This window comes from Eleutherodactylus coqui, chromosome 1, assembly GCF_035609145.1.
Source record: "Eleutherodactylus coqui strain aEleCoq1 chromosome 1, aEleCoq1.hap1, whole genome shotgun sequence".
NCBI classification, from domain to species: domain Eukaryota; kingdom Metazoa; phylum Chordata; class Amphibia; order Anura; family Eleutherodactylidae; genus Eleutherodactylus; species Eleutherodactylus coqui.
Genome location: NC_089837.1, coordinates 220085748 through 220100777, shown reverse-complemented (window position 1 = coordinate 220100777; position 15030 = coordinate 220085748). Strand labels below are relative to the sequence as shown.

At 46.5% G+C, this 15030-nt stretch overlaps 1 protein-coding gene across 2 annotated transcripts in view; it reads right to left on the bottom strand.

Annotated features, from left to right (window-relative positions):
- Positions 1-15030, bottom strand: part of ENPP1 (ectonucleotide pyrophosphatase/phosphodiesterase 1) — a 109867-nt gene that overhangs the window by 11878 nt on the left and 82959 nt on the right. Inside the window, exons 21-22 of one of the 2 annotated variants that reach the window (XR_010793000.1) lie at positions 10546-10632; positions 7741-7818 (exon numbers count right to left, since the gene is read on the bottom strand). Coding sequence is in view for 1 of the 2 variants with exons in the window: in XM_066605564.1 (XP_066461661.1) it covers positions 7741-7818; positions 10546-10678 (211 nt within the window). In the remaining variant the exon portion in view is untranslated. Of the gene's footprint in view, positions 1-7740; positions 7819-10545; positions 10679-15030 lie in introns of both variants that reach the window. The other variant, XM_066605564.1, reaches the window with a different exon arrangement.

Sequence of the window (15030 nt, the reverse complement as noted above, 5' to 3'; positions counted from 1 at the left end):
CCCTGTGTAAATACACTGGAAAGATTATCGCTGGGATGGCCTATCGGGCAAGTGCACCCAACAGATCGTCTCGTGTAAAAGTAACCTTAGACATGTATGTTAACGCTTTCAAATGCTTTAATCACATAGCTATTTTGTCACCAGGTACATTTACACCCAAATATTCTGGAAAAAACGTGTCACCACCTTTATGTGAACTATTGTATTTGTTATCTTACAACTTTCCCAGAAACGGTTGGCACTAAGAGCTAAAAGAATGAAACACTATCACTTCATCCTCAGGCAGAGAGTTTCACAGTCTCACTGCTCTTACAATAAAGAACCCCTTCTGTGTTGGTGTAGAAACCTTCTTTCCTCTAAACATAGAGGGCACCCCCTTGTTACAGTCACAGTCATGGGTATAAACAGATCATGGGAGAGATCTCTGTATTGTCCCCTGATATAAATTTATGCATTATTGTTGTCCCCCTAATAATTGAGTCCCTCATTACCAGGACCTGTCTAGCCTGCCCTGTGCTCTTATTCACCTCATTACTGGAGCATACATCCCTCTAGCGGTCAGATGCCATATCTTGCTGCAGCAGTGCTAATTCTGTAATGGCATCCCCCTCATCTGCAAACTTTGCTAACTTGTTGGGGGTGTGCAACTTCAGGACTAGCCTCCCTGGATCTTTTCCCTCTGCCTCTCCTTCTTATTGTCAGCCAGCTAGCTGCATCATCATTTTGCTCTCCCATACTAGCATTAGGGTTGCCACCTTTGTCACGAAAAAATACCGGCCATAGTACAAAAAAGGGGGCATGTCGGGGGCGTGATTTGGGCGTGGCTTATCACAGCATTTTTACCCCTCCTTTATCTCCTGGATCCTGTCCAGCGGCTGTGCGCATGTGCGGGATCCAGGCCAGCGTGTTCTCGCGAGTAGATGACGTTTAGTGTGATTCACATGTCATCTACTCACGAGAACACGCTGCAGATGCTCGTATCGCATACAATCTATACATATATAATTATATACATGAGATACCCAGGTGACCCAAGCATGGTCCATGGTCCCTGTATATAGGGATGCTGATGTAACCTGGATGTGTCCTGTACCTAATTATATGTACAGCTGGTATAATGTATACCACCTAAACATACAAGATTACATGCAGCACATGGTACATACCTCGTACCGCATGTACTGCTCCGCTGTTCTCCTCCTCGGGTCCCGACACTGTCACTGCAGCGCCGGCCGGACATCCATCCTGACCACCACACATCGCACACACACAACTCCAGTACATCTATCCTGAACCCCAGACATCAAACACACTGCTCCGCTACATCTATCCTGAACCCCAGACATCACACACACATATCCGCTACATCCATCCTGACCCCCAGACATCACAAACACATATCCGCTACATCCATCCTGACCCCCAGACATCACACACACATATCCGCTACATCCATCCTGACCCCCAGACATCACACACACATATCCGCTACATCCATCCTGACCCCCCCGCCCCCCCCCACACACACACACACACACAGCTCCACTACATCCATCCTGATCCCCAGAAATCACAGCCAGCTTCACTACATCCATCCTGATCCCCAGACATCACACACAGCTCCGCTGCATCCATCCTGATCCCCAGACATCACACACACACACAACTCTGCTGCATCCATCCTGATCCCTAGACATCGCACACACACACAGCTCTGCTGCATCCATCCTGATCCCCATACATCACACACACAGCTCTGCTGCATACATCCTGATCCCCAGACATCACACACACAGCTCCGCTACATCCATCCTGACCCCCCCATCACACACAGCCCTCCACTACATCCATCCTGACCCCCACACACAGCGCTCCACTACATCCATCCTGATACTCCGACATCACACACACAGCTCTGCTGTATACATCCTGATCCCCAGACATCACACACACAGCCCCGCTACATCCATCCTGACCCCTACATACATCACACACAGCGCTCCACTACATCCTTCCTGACCCCTACACACATCACACACAGCGCTCCACTACATCCATCCTGATCCCCAGACATCCCACACACAGCCCTGCTACATCCATCCTGACCCCCACACACATCACACACAGCGCTCCACTACATCCATCCTGACCCCCACACACACATCACACACACAGCCCCACTACATCCATCCTGACTCCCACACACATCAAGCACAGCCCCACTACATCCATCCTGACCCCCACACACAGCTCCACTACATCCATCCTGACCCCCACACACACATCACACACACAGCCCCACTACATCCATCCTGACTCCCACACACATCAAGCACAGCCCCACTACATCCATCCTGACCCCCACACACAGCTCCACTACATCCATCCTGACCCCCACACACACAGCCTAACTACATCCATCCTGACCCCCACACACACAACTCTACTACATCCATCCTGACCCCCACACACACACACAGCTCCACTACATCCATCCTGACCCCCACACACATACAGCTCCACTACATCCATCCTGACCCCCACACACACACAGCTCCACTACATCCATCCTGACCCCCACACACACACAGCTCCACTACATCCATCCTGACCCCCCCACACACACAGCTCCACTACATCCATCCTGACCCCCACACACACACAGCTCCACTACATCCATCCTGACCCCCACACACATCACACACAGCGCTCCACTATATCCATCCTGACCCCCACACACACATCACACACACAGCCCCACTACATCCATCCTGACTCCCACACACATCAAGCACAGCCCCACTACATCCATCCTGACCCCCACACACAGCTCCACTACATCCATCCTGACCCCCACACACACAGCTCAACTACATCCATCCTGACCCCCACACACACACACAACTCCACTACATCCATCCTGACCCCCACACACACACAGCTCCACTACATCCATCCTGACCCCCACACACACAGCTCCACTACATCCATCCTGACCCCCACACACACAGCTCCACTACATCCATCCTGACCCCCACACACACAGCTCCACTACATCCATCCTGACCCCCCCCCCACACACACAGCTCCACTACATCCATCCTGACCCCCCCACACACACAGCTCCACTACATCCATCCTGACCCCCCCCCCCCCACACACAGCTCTACTACGTCCATCCTGACCCTCACACACACACAGCTCTACCACGTCCAGCCTGACCCCCACACACACAGCTCTACTACGTCCAGCCTGACCCCCACACACACAGCTCTACTACGTCCAGCCTGACCCCCACACACACAGCTCTACTACGTCCAGCCTGACCCCCACACACACCATACACACAGCTCTACTACGTCCAGCCTGACCCCCACACACACCACACACAGCTCTACTACGTCCATCCTGACCCCCACACCACACACACACAGCTCTACTACATCCATCCTGACCCCCCCCCACACACACAGCTCTACTACGTCCATCCTGACCCTCACACACACACAGCTCTACTACGTCCAGCCTGACCCCCACACACACAGCTCTACTACGTCCAGCCTGACCCCCACACACACAGCTCTACTACGTCCAGCCTGACCCCCACACACACCATACACACAGCTCTACTACATCCATCCTGACCCCCACACACACCACACACACAGCTCTACTACATCCAGCCTGACCCCCACACACACCACACACACAGCTCTACTACGTCCATCCTGACCCCCACACCACACACACACAGCTCTACTACATCCATCCTGACCCCCCCCCCCACACACACAGCTCTACTACGTCCATCCTGACCCCCCCACACACAGCTCTACTACGTCCATCCTGACCCCCCCCCCACACACAGCTCTACTACGCCCATCCTGACCCCCCCACACACACAGCTCTACTACGTCCAGCCTGACCCCCCCATATACAGCTCTACTACGCCCACCCTGACCCCCACACACACAGCTTTACTACGTCCATCCTGACCCCCACACACACAGCTCTACTACGTCCATCCTGACCCCCCACACACACACACCACACAGTCAGCTCTACTACGTCCATCCTGACCCCCACACACACAGCTCTACTACATCCATCCTGACCCCCACACACACAGCTCTACTACGTCCATCCTGACCCCCACACACACTACACACACAGCTCTGCTACGTCCATCCTAACCCCCACACACACTACACACACAGCTCTGCTACGTCCATCCTAACCCCCACACACACCACACACAACTCCACTACATCCATTCTGACCCCTACACATCACACACAACACTGCAGAGTCCTACCACCGCTGCAGAGTCCTACATTTACTTAGCCCCTGTGATCATGTGATCCCTGACTCCTTCCACACAGGGTATCACATGACATGACATCATCGGAGGCCCTGGGAGCTGTTGGCTCTGCAAGTTTCCGCTACCGGAGGAGAGTTAACTGGTGCTAGGGGGCAGTGCAGGCTCTGAAAATACCGGCCTGCAATAGGACCGGGGAAAAAAAAATACCAGCACCGGCCTGGGAGGAAAAATACCAGCCAGGCCAGTGGATTACCGGCTGGGTTGCAACCCTAACTACCATCCACCTCCATATCTGCCACAGAGTGTGCCTGCTACAAACTCCTTTGCAAGTTTACAATGGTTCTCAGTGTTGTAAGCCACGCATTTAGATTCAGGATCTGGGCTTTCCAATGTGCAACATGCTCACATTTTGTACAGCAGTATGCCCCCTCGAATGCCTGTTCAAGATATATACTGGATGGCATTTTAAATCACGGAGCACATTCTAAATTGGGATCATACATACAGATAGATTAGATAAAAGTAATATATGCATCAAAGGGGGCAGAAGTCACACTGGACTTCAACTTCTCCTTCACTCCCCACATCCAATCCATAGCCCGAACATACCACCTGCATCTCAGAAATATTGCTAAAGTCTGTCCGTTTCTTACCATGGACATGCTAAAGACACTCATTTTCGCACTCATCCATTTCAGACTTGATTACTGTAACTCGCTGGTCATTGGTCTTCCCCGCGCTAGACTCACCCCTCTCTAATTTATACTAAATGCAGAAGCTAGACTAATTTTCCTATCCAGCCACTTCTCAGATGCCTCCGCACTATGCCAGACGCTGTACTAGCTACCCATCCACTACAAAACTAAATTCAAACTCATCACCCTCACCCACAAGCTCTCCATGGCGCCGCACCACCATAGATCGCCTCTCTCCTGAGAGGTACACCACCCAGCTGGCACACTCTGGTCAGCCAACACATTGAGATTAAAGACCCCTCTAACTCGATCCTCACATGCTCACCTCAAAGACCTCTAGAGAGCAGCACCGGTCTGCACTACCCCCAAAACATCCAAACAATCCCCGACGCACGGAACTTCAGACACACCTTAAAAACACATCTCTTCAGAGAGGCATACCAAATCCCCTGATCCAATGCCACAGCCCCACCGCTCCACAACATGCCCCCTGCCCCGCTCTGTGGCTCCCCACACCTTTCACTTTTCCTATCGTATACATCATCTGCCCCGCTCTGTGGCTCCCCACACCTTTCACTTTTCCTATCGTATACATCATCTGCCCCTGTATCTCACCATCACCCCCCCCCTCCGTTCTGTTCCCTATTAAATACCATATAAAATTTTTGCACTGTTTTGTACTCCCCGTGCCTCATCTCCTTCACCTGTACCTCCTGAACCACCCCCACCACGTCTGTCTCCAAATAAGTGTATACCACATGTAATTGTCTCATTTGTGTTCACCACATGCTTTGAAAGCGTTGCAGAATAAATTAGCGCTATACAAGTAAAGATTATTATTAATTATTATTATGTGCCTTAGCGGACTCCATTCATATTGTGATCAATGGGAACTAAAGTGGCTATTATACTTCCGCATCCATCCTCAGGTGTCAGAGGCAGAAGTGCCAGAAGTGTAATAGCTGGCTTCAGCAAGCAATTGATTTCAATGGGAGTGAAGCCAGCTAGGGCATGTCCAGTCCTGTCTTTTTTCAGGTCAATATGGATAATTACTATAAATGCTATAAAGCATATTATTAGTCTTTGTTTTATTACACTATACAAACTCGAAATTCTCCCATCAGCAGTAATACTGCACACATACTATATTATTAGACTCCACTAAACATTACAACCTTCCTTCACCAAAAGCAGAAATAAACTCTGTAATATATATCTTGTTACAGAAAGATGCCTCTTTCTTCAGTTATCAGACACTTCTGACTCTCAATTCAGTGACAAAATCCTTTTTGAGAAAGACAGAAATAAAGACAGATTTTCATCTGTACCTATAGATCAGGTTATAGCTGCTAAAGGAGGACCAGCACGCTGGATAACTTTACTTAGAAAAATCTCCTTTTATTTCCCCAGTACATAAGCATAAAAAGACTGACGTTTCGACCTCACATACTAAGTAAGTACTTTTCTTACTAAAGTTATCCAGCGTGCTGGTCCTCCTTTTGAAACTTTCCTGCCTGGTGTGAGGATCTACAAGTCCGGATCCATTGGTGAGGAACGTGTACCAAAGGTTTATCCACGTTTGTTCACTAAGAGGTTGTGCTGCCTTCCGCTTTTTCTGATTTACAGGTTATAGCTGCTGTCCAAAGAAGTCTATGGAGATAAGGGAAGAGGGAGAAGCTCCAGGAAGAGAGAAAGGAGTATGAACCCACAGGCGCTTCTGCAACAGCTTCTAGTAAGTGTTTCACTGTCCTACTACTGTGCTAGATCCACAACAGAGAAGAGGAAAAAGTGATCCTGTCCAGTGTATAAGAGACACCATTGCAGCTACTCTACACCCACTCATGCAGCCAAGTTCAAGGACAACTAACAATTAGAAATGAAACTTGGAGGTAAAAACCACTAATAAATGAGGGGCACATAATATAATAGCTACAAATGGGGTCATTCCACAAGTACCGCATTTCTCTAAAAATAAGAGAATCACAGCCATCGCGTTATGAATGCAGGATTTATGAATTGGCTGAGCCACAAAATTGATTGGTCAATTCATAAATCCCGCCTCTGCAACATGATGGCTGTGATTGGCTGAGCAGCGCTTGAGAACCAATCAATGTGATGCTACATAAACCAATCACAGCCATCGTAATTGGTTCATCAAGCACTGTATTGACGTGGACCGAGTCTGCTAGGTAATGTATTGCCTTTTTTATGTAATGCAGCTAGGGCTTATATTTCAAGCCTCTCTGAAAATCCTGAAAAATTGGGGTAGGTCTTATTTTCAGGGTAGGTCTTATTTTTTGGGGAAACCGGGTATAGGTGACAGCTTATTCTACAAAATCACCTGAAAATTCATCTACGCTTAAACTATAGAGTGCCAACTGCAGTACAGAAGAATACATTGAATTGCAAGATGTCACTCAATTATTAAAGTACAAAAAGTTGTTGTGTAGCCTCAGATGCATTAAAAGATATTTTATGACGAATCTTATCTGATTAACATGGGGAGTGCATTCATTCATTCATTCATTCAGTGTATTTGATCATTTTAGGACTGTTGCTGAACAAAGCAAATATCCATAATACTTTGACCTTGAGTTTCTTAATAATTAACTTCTTTAGGGCAGAATGTTGAAATAAGAGTAAACTAGTAATGTCGTAAAACATGAATTTACAAAAAAAGATGAATATATATCAAACAAACCAGTACTAAGGAATAAAGCTAACCTTGAAATGCAGGATACATTGGGATCATATTGCTGTTTATAAGTCCTGAATATCCATCATCTTTAGATTTTTTGTGGCCTAAAATAAAAACCAAAATTTTAATATAAATAGTAATGTAAAATTGGTCTATTATAATCCTGTTTTGTAGTCCTACACAAGTTGTATTCTACCATAGTTTTGATAGTTTTAGCTCACTTATCTCAGAAAGAAGGAGTTTTCTAGGGCAACATACTGTATGTCATACAGAGGATGCAATAGTAAAAGCTACAGTCTGACCAGAATGGCTGACAGTACCAGAGGATCCTCAAGCGATACCCGGCTCTGACACAATAGAGAGTCCATAAATACTAAATAAAGAAGGGCTCAAATGAAACAAAAGAAACTCGAGTGATGTTAATTATTTGCACAGGATCTATTTCATATGAGTTGATTCACAAAACATCTAATACACTTTTGTTAATACCGGGTACAGTGCACCCCTCTGTTGTCCAAGCATCATAGTATCTTATTTTCTAACATGCCTTAACCTCATCAAAAGGGCTACTGAAAAAAGTTGATCATTGGAAACAGACAACAATTTAGCTAAATTCTTCTTGCTTTCCTCTTTAAAGTGTTAGTGAAAATCATTGCCTAACTACTCACCCAAATATTAGATTATATGTAATTGTAAAATATAATACCATATAATTTTAGGATAATAAAGAAGCCCTTAGTGTACATCAAAAATTGTGTTAAATATCTATTTTAACTAATCACAAAAATTATCAATTAAATGTGTCCTCAGAACAATATTTCTTGCTGTGTTCTGCGGACTTTGCCTTGACATTTGGCATCATGTTAATCCCAATCAACGCTCACATCAGTATCCCTATCCTAACTGGCGTTAATAGTAGCAGTCATAAGAGGGACAGGGGGTGAGGTGGTGAGAGGGAGTGAGAAGGGGGGGGAAAGGGAGAGGGGAGAGCGGCAGAGAGGGGGGGAGGGGGAAGAGGGAGAGGGGGGAAGGGGGCAAGGGGAAGAGGGAGAGGGGGGGGGAGAGGAAGCGAGAAGAAGGGGGGAGAGGAAGCGAGAAGAGGGGGGGAGAGGAAGCGAGAAGAGGGGGGGAGAGGAAGCGAGAAGAGGGGGGGAGAGGAAGCGAGAAGAGGGGGGGAGAGGAAGCGAGAAGAGGGGGGGAGAGGAAGCGAGAAGAGGGGGGGAGAGGAAGCGAGAAGAGGGGGGAGAGGAAGCGAGAAGAGGGGGGGAGAGGAATCGAGAAGAGGGGGGGAGAGGAATCGAGAAGAGGGGGGGAGAGGAAGCGAGAAGAGGGGGGGAGAGGAAGCGAGAAGAGGGGGGGAGAGGAAGCGAGAAGAGGGGGGGAGAGGAAGCGAGAAGAGGGGGGGAGAGGAAGCGAGAAGAGGGGGGAGAGGAAGCGAGAAGAGGGGGGAGAGGAAGCGAGAAGAGGGGGGAGAGGAAGCGAGAAGAGGGGGGAGAGGAAGCGAGAAGAGAGGGGGGAGAGGAAGCGAGAAGAGGGGGGGGAGAGGAAGCGAGAAGAGGGGGGAGAGGAAGCGAGAAGAGGGGGGAGAGGAAGCGAGAAGAGGGGGGAGAGGAAGCGAGAAGAGGGGGGGAGAGGAAGCGAGAAGAGGGGGGGAGAGGAAGCGAGAAGAGGGGGGGAGAGGAAGCGAGAAGAGGGGGGGAGAGGAAGCGAGAAGAGGGGGGGAGAGGAAGCGAGAAGAGGGGGGGAGAGGAAGCGAGAAGTGGGGGGGAGAGGAAGCGAGAAGTGGGGGAGAGGAAGCGAGAAGTGGGGGAGAGGAAGCGAGAAGTGGGGGAGAGGAAGCGAGAAGTGGGGGAGAGGAAGCGAGAAGTGGGGGAGAGGAAGCGAGAAGTGGGGGAGAGGAAGCGAGAAGGGGAGAGGAAGCGAGAAGGGGAGAGGAAGCGAGAAGGGGGGAGAGGAAGCGAGAAGGGGGGAGAGGAAGCGAGAAGGGGGGAGAGGAAGCGAGAAGGGGGGAGAGGAAGCGAGAAGGGGGGAGAGGAAGCGAGAAGGGGGGAGAGGAAGCGAGAAGGGGGGAGAGGAAGCGAGAAGGGGGGAGAGGAAGCGAGAAGGGGAGAGAGGAAGCGAGAAGGGGGGAGAGGAAGCGAGATGGGGGGAGAGGAAGCGAGATGGGGGGAGAGGAAGCGAGATGGGGGGAGAGGAAGCGAGATGGGGGGAGAGGAAGCGAGATGGGGGGAGAGGAAGCGAGATGGGGGGAGAGGAAGCGAGATGGGGGGAGAGGAAGCGAGATGGGGGGAGAGGAAGCGAGATGGGGGGAGAGGAAGCGAGATGGGGGAGAGGAAGCGAGATGGGGGAGAGGAAGCGAGAAGGGGGGAGAGGAAGCGAGAAGGGGGGAGAGGAAGCGAGAAGGGGGGAGAGGAAGCGAGATGGGGGAGAGGAAGCGAGATGGGGGAGAGGAAGCGAGAAGGGGGGAGAGGAAGCGAGAAGGGGGGAGAGGAAGCGAGAAGGGGGGAGAGGAAGCGAGAAGGGGGGAGAGGAAGCGAGAAGGGGGGAGAGGAAGCGAGAAGGGGGGAGGAGGGGGGGGAGAGAGGGAAGGGGAAAGGGAGAAAGAGGGAGAGGTTGAAAAAAGAAAAAAGCTTGGCACCCGGCGGGTCCAATACAAAAATGCTTGAGTCCCCCATTGACTTCAATGGGGTTCGTTGCTCGAATAGAGCTCTCGAATACTACGAAAAGCTCAACTCGAATAACGAGCGCCCGAGCATTTTGGTTTTCGCTCATCTATATTTACCTTCTAAATAGAACATTTAACTATAGTAATTATATAATGATATACTTACTTGGTGGGAAGATAAATCCAAATTTCAGAGATTGATGATTATAGTAATACTGACAACTTTGACTTCGTCCTTGTGGGATTCGAACATCTACAAATAAACATGAATCTTTTTCCACAGAAGCTGGCACAAGTTCCTAACAAACATGACATCCAAAATTGGTAAAAACACAAATGTTAATGTAAGTATGGATGTAATTGTAAGACAATGTGTACCAGAAGAAAGTACTCATTTCCCCATGTATGAAGTGTCCTAATTGTTTATTTTGCAGCTTTGAGTTGTGAAACTAACATTTATGTTGTGCCAAAAAAGACATTAGCGAGGCTGGAGGTTTAATGAGTCTAGCATGTCTTCCCTGGAAAAACACTCTGAGCAAACGTGAAACATTATACTCGCATTAAATTAAAGGCTAACTTAAAAACAAGTGCACATCATTTCACTTAAAGGGCTGTGCTCAACCATGCCACTTGGATAGAGTCCTGCAATAGGAAATTTAAAGAAATATTTTGCACCCAAAAATGGGCACAGATTTTGTCATGTGTGACCTTTTCACATATGTTCAAACGTGTTTAGTGCTATAGACATACATGAAGGGAGAAGGCACCTCTTTTAGCCTCATGGACGTGACCATATGGCACTCGGTAGAAATGTGCACACTACACCCCTGATGTTCTGTATTTATTTGTATGCTTCCATATGTTGTTCAGCACCAGTACCATATTTATTCTGTATAAGTTTAGAGTGTATTCTATGTATGTACTGCATAAAACCTGAGGTTACATAATTTTTGTTTTACCCATTGATGCACCTGTAGGTTTTATGGATGTAGCAACCATTAGATTATCAAAATTTGTTAAATGTGAATTTAACTTCAGGATACTACAATAAATAGAGTTATCATAATGAGCAAGTCATGTTAATGATTGCTACATCTGTAAAACATTACTCCTATAGCAACCACTTATAAGTCTATATACAAGGATCCAAAAAAATATCATCCAAAAGATCAAACTCAATGAACATCTGTGGTGAACATCTGCATCGATGCATCATGTAATGGAGCACACTTATTTTATATGGCAGCACACAGACTACATAAAAAACCCTCCATGAAAAAATTTGTGCCATAGGTTGGGGAACCTCGCCAAAATTATGGTACAAATCATTGTACAAAACATGACTGATAAAGAGTGGTATAATGGCTGTGTACATGAGCCATTATCACTCATTACACTAGGCAAAAAAAAATATTTTTTTGTGTCCGGGAGATCTGTGGTATTTTTACATTATTTGGATAAAAAACAAATGGTTATTAACAGTTGTTGAGCCAAACCTTTGATTGTCACATAGCTGACTAAGATTATATGTCTAGTGCAGGTTTATGATTACACATGTACAGTAATTATTTTGTGCGCTAATGATTCAAATAATCACCAATTTACTAACAGATGTAAAAAGACAAAAAATAACAGCAAGTATGGCATCAAGAGGTTGTAAATATCCTGCAGATGCTTTCTGTTATGTATGCGGAGAGTTCATCAAAACACGCGCTCTTTGGCAATAACGGCAAAAATGAATGCAGCCTATAAAGCATATTTTGGAATGGCTGTGGGTGATCAAGATAAGTCATGGGCACTTCACTTCAGCTGCAATAATTGCAAGAAAACTCTTGAAAGTTGGTTCAGAGGCGAAAAAAAGAGAGCTATGAAGTTTGCGATACCAAGAATTTGGTGGGAGCAAACTGATCATTCCACCAACTGATATTTTGTGCATCGTACACCCCTCCAAATGTCGAAGTTGGAAAAAATGCAGTTGCTGTGATGTATCCAAACAATCCTTCATCTATGGCCCTGGGACCACATTGCTCTGATCTCCCCATTCCAACACATCCACAAAGCATGCCTAGTATGTAGAGATGAGTGAGCATACTTGATAAGGCAAACTACTCGAGCAAGTAGTGCCTTATTCGAGTTCCTGCCCGCTTGTCTCTAAAGATTTGGTTGCCGGCAGGGGGCGTAGAGCGGCGGGAGAGAGCGGGGAGGAACGGAGGGGAGATCTCTCTCCCTCTCTCTCTCCCCCCTGCTCACCGGCGCAACTCACCTGTCACCCGCGCCGGCAGCCGAATCTTTAGAGACGAGCGGGCAGGTACTCGAATAAGGCACTACTCGCTCGAGTAGTTTGCCTTATCGAGTATGCTCGCTCATCTCTACTAGTATGCAAACATGTTCGGAAAACATTAGCTTAAATAGTGAAGATGCAACTGATACTTTCCATGCCGGCGAAGATGACAGAAGACCAAACTACCCAAATCAGAGGCATGTTAATGATTTGGTAAGAGATCTTACTCTTACAAAAGCTGAAGCAGAAATTATGACATCCGGGCTGAAACAGTGGTACATGTTGGATGATAGTGTGCAAGTTACAGGTCAAAGAAAACGTTATCAAATTTTTCTACCTTCTTCACCCTTCAAGATGGACTCTGTTACTGCCATGACGTGACAGGTGTATTCAGCGAAATTGGGATACTTTGTAATGCACTGCGTTTTCATCAGTTCTTACAAAAGCCTGAAAGCAGTTCTGCTCCACAATGGAAATTAACTTCCATCCCTTCCAGAGGCTCACCCTGTACATCTCAAGGAGGAGTACAAAACAATAAAAAAGGATTTTGGGGGTATGTCAAAAGCAAAAGAAAAGTCAAAGATGCTATTGGATGCTTACAAGATGAAAATGGTGAATTGGTTAAGAATGATGTTGAGAGTTGGCCCAACTTTTAAATTCCTGTTCTGTATCTGTATCTTCCCTGTGCTATTAAGGGAATAAAAGAATGCAGGTTATCTATAAGCAGAGAGATGGCGAGGGAACACATGGCTAACTTAAATGAATTCAAGTCTCAAGGTCCACATGAATTACATCCTAGGATACTAAAGGAAGCAGCAGAGGTAATTGCTGAACCACTCGCCATAACCTTTGAAAATTCCTGGAGAACAGGAGAAGTCCCAAAAGATTGGAAAAGGGCAAATGTTGTCCCATCTTCAAGAAAATGGAAGGTGGTGGAAACCACAGGCCTGTGAGCCTGACTTCTATACCGGGAAAAATCTTTGAACAAATTATTAGACAGCATCTATGCAAGTACTTGGATAAAAATGGAGTAATTAAACAGAGCCAGCATGGGTTTGTAGCAAACAAGTCATGCCAGACGAATCTAATTTCCTTCTATGACAGAATCACCAACTGGGTTGATCAGGAAAATGCAGTGGATATAGTATATTTTGACTTTAGTAAAGCATTTGACAAACTATCTCATACTATGCGTTCTGAAAAAAAATTACCTGTTAGGTGGATTCAAAACTGGTTGAGTGATCGTACTCAGAGTGGTCAGAAATGGCTGCACATCCAAGTGAAGAATGTATCAAGTGGGGTAACACAAGGCTCTTTCCTAGGCCCAGTGTTGTTCAACATTTTTATAAATGATCTGGAGGGGGGAATTGATGGGAAACTGCTCAAATTTGCTGATGACACAAAGATAGGAGGGATAACTAACACTAGGGAAGAGAGGATTCATAAAGATCTAGAAAAGCTTGAACTCTATAAAAGATAAGGTGCCACAAAAATTTCAGCCAGCCATACAGAGATCTATACAAACCAAGTACAACCCTATATAGCAAAGGATTACAATACCATAAAACCTTTGATTATATAAATTACAGATGCAGAAAAAAAACATTTTGTTGTCTCCACCTTCATCTGGGGGTGATGGTTAAGGAGCACATATCAACATTTAAACCCTGGAGAAGAGAGAGGATTTAAAAAGATCTAGAAAAGCTTGAACAGTGGGCGGTGAATAACAGAATGGTATTTAACAAGGAGAAATGCAAAGTCCTACATCTGGGCAAGAAAAATGAAAAAAGCACATACAGAATGGGAGGAATTGGGCTAAGCAGCACATGTGAAAAACACTTGGGTATACCAATAGATCATAGACTGAACATAAGTCAACAATGTGACGCAACAGCCAAAAAGGCAAACACAATTCTGGGATGTATTAAGAGAAGCATAGAATCTAGATCACGTGAGGTAGTTATCCCCTTCTACTTTTCCTTAGTCAGACATTGTCTGGAATATTGTGTCCAATTCTGGACATCCTACTTTAAAAAAGACAGACAAACTGGAACAAGTTCAGAGAAGAGTTACCAAGATAGTAAGCGGTCTGCAAACCATGTCCTATGAAGAACGGTTAAAGGATCTGGGAATGTTTAGCTTGCAAAAACAAGGCTGAGAGAAGACTTAATAGCTGTCTACAAATATCTGAAGGGCTGTCACAGTGCAGAGGGATCAGCCCTCTTTTCATTTGCACAAGGAAAGACGAGAAGCAATAGGATAAAACTGAAAGGGAGGAGACACAGATTAGATATTAGAAAAAGAACTTTCTGACAGTGAGGGTGATCAATGAGTGGAACAGGTTACCATGGGAAGTGCTGAGTTCTCCTC